Source organism: Sceloporus undulatus, chromosome 2 (assembly GCF_019175285.1).
Source record: "Sceloporus undulatus isolate JIND9_A2432 ecotype Alabama chromosome 2, SceUnd_v1.1, whole genome shotgun sequence".
In the NCBI taxonomy this organism is placed as follows: domain Eukaryota; kingdom Metazoa; phylum Chordata; class Lepidosauria; order Squamata; family Phrynosomatidae; genus Sceloporus; species Sceloporus undulatus.
In genome coordinates, this window is record NC_056523.1 from 214,533,030 (window position 1) to 214,541,263 (window position 8,234).

Sequence of the window (8,234 nt, forward strand, 5' to 3'; positions counted from 1 at the left end):
TCGCGAGTTAAGGGACTGCTTAGCTTTGGACGACAAATCCCATCATCCCCGGAGGGCTCAAGGATGCTGGGAATTTCCAGAAAGGAGCTTGAGGGAGGGGGCCAAGAGACTTCTGCATGGCCTGCTGGGGATGATGGGAAATGTCCTCCAACCCTAGTCTTGAAGGGCTCTAGGGCAGAGAATGGAGGGCTTGATGAGGATGATGGGAAGTGTCTTCCAAGACCCCTAACATGGACATTCAAGCCAACAACCCTGGGAAGGGGGATGATAGGTCCTGCAGTTCAAGAGGCCTGCTGCTCCCCCTGAACACTGAGGAGCTCAGGTCTGTGTCTGTGTACTTGACAAGGACTGCAAGATCCCTAGGCATGGCTTTTGGACTACAATTCCCATCACCCCCTGGGAAAACATGGCTGTCCTGCCCCTGAGGGCCAGAGGATGATGGGAATTTCATTCCAAAGCCATTGAGGGGGTCACCCGCCACCTTCTGCGTCGTCTAGGGATGATGGGAAGTGTCCTCCTCCGGGCTCTGGAGCCTCCGCCATTTTGTGTGCTATCTCCTGGGGATGATGGGAGTGAGTCTTCCTGCAGGGCTAGACTGGAGCTCTGGGGCCACAATAAACTACAAGTCCCAAGATTCCCTAGCACTGAGCCAGGGCAGTTTAAATGGTCTCAAACTGAATTATTCCTGCAGTGTGATTTGGACTTTTGTTGCAGATATGCCACAAAGGTTGCATATCTGTGTTCTTTTCAGTGCCTTTCAAAAAGCGAGCCAATCCATTTTGTATCAGCTAATGTGAGTGAGCCAGTGTGGCATGGTGCTTTGAGAGTTGGACTATGACTCTGGAGACCAGGTTCAATTCCTGGCTCAGCCTTGAAACCCACTGAGTGACCTTGGGCAAGTCACACACTCTCAGCCTCACTGGTAGACAATGGTAAACCATCTCTGAACAAATCTTGCCAAGAAACCCCCATGATAGGTTCCACTTAGGGTTGCCATAAGTCGGAAATGACTTGAAGGCACAAAACAACAAAATGTGAGTTGTAGTGCATTTCTCACCTTGAGGACTGGCACAGAGTCAGGGGAGATAGCCCAGAATAAGGCTGTGCACTGCTCCAGGGCATAGTAGTGTACTATAGCATGCTGTGGCAATTTAATTGGGAAGCTGTGGCAAAATATTTTATGAAGCACAGTATAGATTAGCCAAAGGGGCATATTAAAGTACAACTGGGAGTAAACTGCAGAGAATATGTCTGATGGGACTGGAGCCAAATGGGCAAAGATCACAATGGATATCACATTAAGAAGTGCATTCATCTTCTGGACCTTGAGTAATGAATGATTACCAGTTGTTAAACCCAGTAGTTTATCTACATAGGTAATTACTGTATATACTCATGTATAAGTCCAGAAATGTTAGTAAAAAGTTGACCCAAAAAACTGAGCTGACGTATCCACTGGTCAATGTAAGTAGTGTAATTTAATTCTTATTTAAAAAGGAACCATCCCCTGGTGAAAGGCAAGAGTGTAATCCATCCTAGAAGCACTGACTCCCATCTACTCTCTCATTCATCCAGCCTTTTGGATATGCACAGTTATGCCTGCTAGAATATTTAAAGTTCCTTGGCGTTGTTTTTCTTTGCTTCATCCTTTAAATCCTTTGTTATATGCCCCTAGGTTTTGTCCTTGACTTATCCATGGGTCATATCAAAATCCATAGTTTTGGTCCCTAAACTTGCCCTCGATTTATATATGAGGTCCACCTATAGTCGTACATATACTGTAGTCACTGCTCATAGTGTTCCCTTCCCTTCTAAGCGTGCCAAACAAAAGGCATTTCTTACAGAGCTTTTTCTTGGTTTAATCTCTTTTTGGAGTCACACTCGTGTCAGGTAACTTGTTGTGCAACCTTACCATGAAGGAGAAAAGATTTCTTTTCACATCCGAATCAGTCGCTGAAGGACATCCTGGTGAGTAAATGCAACTTATATCTCCAGCAGCCGCTAGATGCATGCAAAATAACATTTTAATAAACTTGCTCATGCCTTTCTTTTCTCCCTTGGTTCCAGAGGATGATGCCAGCCTAAAAATCAAGTCCAATTACCATTTTAACCAGCTTGTTTATACCAAATCTGGGAACACAGGGTGGCACCCTGTCCTTTGTTTCTTGCCAGTGGCCTACATGTTACTGAAACAGAGAATCTACTCTAGGTCAGTGTAGTTGGCATCAACTACACTAGGGTTAGCATCATTATGTATGATAACTCATGGTGTCACTCCCTTCGATTGACATCCTCCAGTGTCGTACCATATAGAATCCTTAGTAGTTTTTTGTACTAATGTTACATGTAAATTGTAATTCCCATATATTACTGAATTTAATGGCAAGAGTTGTGACATAAAAAACTAGCAAAATTAAAATTATACCTTTACATTACAATCCATACTTACAGCTTAAATGTATTTACATGTGCATTGTTTCATGTGGTTAAAGTGAAAATTTGGTGATGTGAAGTTTTAAAATAATTTTTTAAAAGAATATTTTTTTTAAATTACATTTTTAATGTTTAAAATAATTTTTTAATTTTTTTAAAAAAATAATATGGGCTCTCCTTCTCTTCCCACTTAATTTCAACCCACTCATTCCAATTTTTCAGTGTTTTAAGTAGATGAAGGTGAATGCCACAACTCATTTCTGCCAAAAGGCAGAAACAGTGGTGTCACTCCATTCTTAGGGTGGCACCTGGTGTACCTTGCACCCCCTGCAGCCCTTAGTGATGCCTCTATTCTAGGTTTTATCTCACACTTTAAAAGAGTTCTCCATGTTGCTGGATCTTTTTAAGAAACAGGGCTGAGTTCCTTGAAGAGCTCCTTTTAAAGTTCAGTCTGAACCCCAGAGTGCATTCAGTATCCCACTGACATTGAAACTTCCTGATCCCACTGCCTCAGGCAGCAAAATCTCTTTATTTTACTGATATAATAAACTACAACATTGTGAAGATGGTGAGATAATGCACTTAAAATGTTCTAAGCATTAAGATGTGCTGTACAAATGTTAAATCTTGTTATCTACCTAGGACTGGTTTCAAAGAGTCAACGTGGTGTAGTGATTTGAGTGTTGGACTTTGAGTCTGGAGACCAGGGTTCGATTCCTAGCTTGGCCATAAGAACCCACTGGGTGACCTTGTGCAAGTCACATTCTCTCAGCCTCAGGGGAAGGTAATGGCAAACCTCTTCTGAAAAAATCTTACCAAGAAAATCCCATAATACGTTTGCCTTAGGGTTGCCATAAGTCGGAAATGACTTAAACGCACAGGACACACACAACAGGGCTGATTTAATTCGTTCACATTCAATTATACTTATCTCATGTGTTGTTGACTTTGTTAGGGCAAGTTAGGACATGCCCATCCCAGATGTTAGGTTTCATTATAAGAATATGTCTGGTCCACAGTAAAGTTTTCTGTTGCTTGTGGTTGGATTTTTTAAAAAAGAATCATAACCCTTTTATCAACCATCTACCTTTGTTGGAGAGGAAAAATTAGTTGCAAATAAATCAAGACGTGGGAGACAGTATAAGTTTATTTGATGTTTTTATGCTGGTTTTGTTAGAAGACAGAAGAAGAAAGTAAAGTTTCAGTTATAAATCAGCCTTATTTGGAGATGCTATTTGAAATGTTTATGACAATGAATGACTTGATTTACAGGATGAATATCAGGTACTGTATAATTTAAGACATTTTTCTGCCTGAGGTAGAGTAATAGATGCTCCACCTCCACCCACTCAGTGGAGAGCTGGTATGGTGTAGAAACTACAGTGTTGTACTACTACTTGGATTTGGGAAATCAAGGTACAAGTCTTCACTTTATTGGTTGATCTTGGGCTAGTCACACTCAGCCTGACCTATCTTTTAGGGTGATTATGGGGATAAAGTAAAGAAAAGGAGAGCCAAATAGGACACCCTGACCTCGTTGGAGGAAAGATGGGATATACATCTAACTTTCAAAAATAGGGTAAGGTGCATGGTACCCAAGGTCTAAGGTTGCCACAGGAGGTAGAAATTCCCTCACTACAGTCTGCCCGCCCCATACGCGGGGGATCCATTCCAGACCCCCTTCCACATATTGGGAAAAGAGCGTATGCTCAAGCCCCATAGAAAATAATGGGTGTGTGCTCATGGCGGCTCGTGCTCGTGGTGGTGCAGGTATGCATCCCATTACTTTTGCCAGAGCTTGACTTCCGCTTAAGCTCAAAGCTGTGGATGGCAAGCCCACCTATGGGGAGGGCTGACTGTACTTCTTGCCATCTCTAGCAGTACAATGGGCATGATTCTATATCGTGGTCTATGTTGCATAACTTTATGTATACTTAATATGTAGCAGCAGCCCTATGGAACCCTCCTGCTGAATTGCAAAGCTGTGTACCTGGGCACCAGCAAGTGTGTCCTCAGTGCAATGGCTCTACGGATGTACATCGGCAATCCCTAGCTGTTGTCCTGGTGTGCATCAATGTCCATTTTGCATTGGGACGAAGGTGCATTGGTCTGGATGCACATTGCAACCAATGTGCAATGGTCATTTTGCTAGCTGCCCTATGTAGTAACATGACAGCAGCTCTCTTGTGAGACTACTCAATTCTATTTCACAGAGACTTAAGTCCATGTGTGTCTGTGCTTTCAAGTCACGTGTTGATATGTGGTGACGTCTTTCCTGAATCTTCGTACGCGAAGCAAAGCCAGAGGGACTTGTAAAGTCCCAAGGCTGGGACAAGCTGGCCAAGAGATTCTGGCAGCGGTTGTTCAAAAAGTAACTTTTCCAAACTTTGGCTATGAAGTTGAAGCATAACAGGTTCTGTGTTATTCTTGGTGTAGTTAGGCTTGTTTGGAGAACTGCTTGAACTACAGAAAACCTGGTGGTTGTTAATATTGTTTCCTCCTTTCCAGATAAAATGTGTGACCAGATCAGTGATGCTGTTCTTGATGCACATATCAAGGTTGATCCAGATGCCGAGGTAGCTTGTGGTAAGTTTATATGTGGCTTTGCATAATCTAGGGAATTCATACAGTATATCACTTACACTGTTTGTTAGATAGAATTCAGAGACATACAGTAGCTGTGTTAGTCTGGAAAATCAGTATGCAAAGGGATCTTGTAGCACCTTTGAGGCTGAAAGAAAGCAGTTGGTAGCATGAGTATTCATAGACTTGAGCATGCTTCCTCAGATGTATATCTATGAAGGTCTTGGCATTTGCTGGATTTTGCAGGACAAATTGTATTTCTCATCATGAGCAACAATAATGTATTGTTGGAAAAATACAAGGGGATTCTAGAGAGACAGTTCTTAGCTCTGTCTAGTAGAAGACATTGAGCAGTATTCTGTCTTTTTCTTCTTGGTGGATTATCAAATGTATTTATGGGGGGGAAGGGGGGCAGAAACAAAACTAGGAAAACACAGGAGGATGACTAGTGGAAGATACTATACTCGTAGTCTGGATCCCCTGTGAAATCCCATAAATGTGGCAGTCTGATTGCATGGTATAAGCTTAATATGGAAGCTTTGGTTTTGAACTATTTTATTTAGGAGAACTGGGCATATTGTTTTTGGCATGACTTGGCCATTGCCTGTGTCATCATCATCAGTTGATACAGCACCTCCATTCATTTCTACCCTCTGTTTATAAAATTTTAGCATATATTTTTCTAGTTTAGAACCTGAGCAGCAGGGACACTCATGTTCATATTTAAACCATCTTAAAAACTGGGATGAGAGATGGGCTCAGCCTAGGGAAAACCAACAAGGCTTCCCATTTGCATCCTACAAACCACAATTATTTTGTGGCACATACATATTTGTTGTTGCTGTTGTGTGCCTTTAAGTTGTTTCTGACTAATGGCAAGCCTTATGACCATCTTTTCTGGGCAACATTCATTCAGAGGAGGTTTGCCATTGCCTTTCTCTGAGGGTGAGAGCGAGTGACTTGCCCAAGGTCACCCATTAAATCCATGGTTGAAACCTGGTCTCCCAAATTTCTATATCAACACTCAAACCACTAAACCACTCTGGCCAACACATCATGCTGGCTCACACATACCCCTTGTCAATTCTAGTACCTAAGCTATACTACATGATCATCACTACCACTGGAGCACATAGCTAGCTAGCTTGCAAGGAGAGTTATATTTAAAAACATTTTAAATTCAGTGGTTGCTAAAAGCTGAGCAAAAAAAAAAAAAAGTCCACAGAATTTTAAGGTATGTTGCTTCTAGAAAGTAAAGGTTGGAGAAAGTATATCAATAAGGGCTAATACTGGACCTCCTCTACTGATTTTTCAGCTAACATTTTAGTTGATCAATCTAATGAATGAACTAATAAGGACTAGTTACAACAATAAGCAACATAATTTTGTCCTTCAGGCTACAAATGGTTGATGTAAAGCAAATAAATGTAATAGTGGATAGTGGCTTCCATGTCAGTGGGGAGGTAAATCTGACTTGGGTTTTAGGAGCTACCCAAGGTGTTGAACTCTGTTCTCCAAACTGATTCAGCAATATGGATTTCTTTCATTCAAATTCAGTCAAAAACTCAGAGTGAATTCACCACCCTATTGACATGGGAGCCATTCGTCTCCACTGAGTAACTACTTCAGTTACAGCTGGGCTATGTATAGGAGAAGAGAGGACTTTCCAGAAAGGCAAATGGCTTGCTGTGAACAAATACAGTATCAACCTACATTTTATCATTCAAGTGAGGGCCTTATGAGTTGGTCTTCCAGCATATCCCATACTAAATTATTATGGGAGCAATAGTCCAAAACATCTGGAAGACAGAGGTTCGCCATTTTTGGCCTAAAAAGATAAGAGCACAAGTTTGTATATTTTAGAATGAAAAAAATAATTTGAATATGCAATAACATGGAACTCACTTTTTTGTCCTACCTATGTGTCTGCAGAATGTGTGGCTAAAACTGGGATGATTTTACTATGTGGTGAAATAACTTCCCAAGCTGTTGTGGATTACCAGAAAGTTGTGAGAGATACTCTCAAGAAGATTGGTTATGATGACTCCTCCAAAGGTGTGTTACATGCTTTTTACTAGTCTTTCCAAAATGATTTTAATACAGAGCTTTGTAATAATAGCTGACATTCTAGATCAGCTACTCAGTTAAATATATTTAACTAATAGCCTGAACAGACTGGCACAATACGATGGCTTGGGAGCACTGTGGGGGCATGGCGTTTAGATGATGCATGCCCTGCCGCTGCACCCAACTGGCGTCACGCCACCCGCCTGACCAGATGGCAGACAGCATTGTGGTGCTCCAGCATCAAAGTGTTCATATGCCTCATGAAGATCATGACCAACCTTGGCATTTTGCCACTTCTTTTGGGGCCGGAAAAACACCGGATTGGGGCTGTGGTGTGTGGTTGCCACAGCCCCGATACGGTGCTCAAAGGGGCAGCATCAAGCCGCCACTTTAGGGCCATCTGTACCAGCTCTTAGTAGCATCTCCTGGCCCAACACCCCCCCCCCCCCCCCACACACACACACACACATCCAGCTTTACTGGCCAGCAGCTGCTGAGCTGCTAGGAACTACTGAGATCTGTTCTCCTATTGATTGGGATGCAGCAGACTGACATTTTCACCCCCTCCTTCCTGTGATTTCTGTATCGTGAAAATCAGAAATAGGATTGCTGTTGAAATTCCTCCTTGCTTTGGAGATTGCTCATGAGAGAGGAGTGGGAACATCAGTATTGACAAGATTGTGAATACACAAGGATTGTGAATATGAAACAATTACAGATACATAACTCTAGATTACACATTTGTAACTGTAATCATGAACTCCAGCCAATACTAATAAAAAACTGGAGTCATTCAAAACAAAAAGATGTTCTTCTAAAGGCCAACTACATTATTTTATAGCAATCATCAACATTTCTTATTACTTTAATTCAACTCTGCCTCTTTTCTCATAATTTTAATTGATGTTTTACAATGCAACCATTTAACAAATGAATTTATTCCATGAAATGCTCTCTGTGGTTTAAAATTAACAAATTAATTTTCTTTGTCAGCACTAGATGTGAGCACTAATGTTTCTGTGTTTTGCTTTAATGAGCCACTGTAGGGGAAAGTCACAACAACAACACCGGAGCATAGTGCTATGCTCCTCTCAATATCATGAAATGAGTGAAGATTTGCACATGACATTGTGCAATGTCTCCATTATCAT

The 8,234-nt window shown here is 41.6% G+C and overlaps 1 protein-coding gene across 1 annotated transcript in view; it reads left to right on the plus strand.

Annotated features, from left to right (window-relative positions):
* Positions 1-1,697: 1,697 nt before the first annotated feature.
* The window catches only part of LOC121920556 (S-adenosylmethionine synthase-like), a 12,580-nt gene continuing 6,043 nt past the window's right edge, over positions 1,698-8,234 (plus strand). Inside the window, exons 1-3 of the mRNA XM_042447682.1 lie at positions 1,698-1,968; positions 4,942-5,019; positions 6,949-7,071. Of these exons, the coding sequence (XP_042303616.1) occupies positions 1,914-1,968; positions 4,942-5,019; positions 6,949-7,071 (256 nt within the window). The 5' untranslated portion in view covers positions 1,698-1,913. The remainder of the gene's footprint in view (positions 1,969-4,941; positions 5,020-6,948; positions 7,072-8,234) is intronic.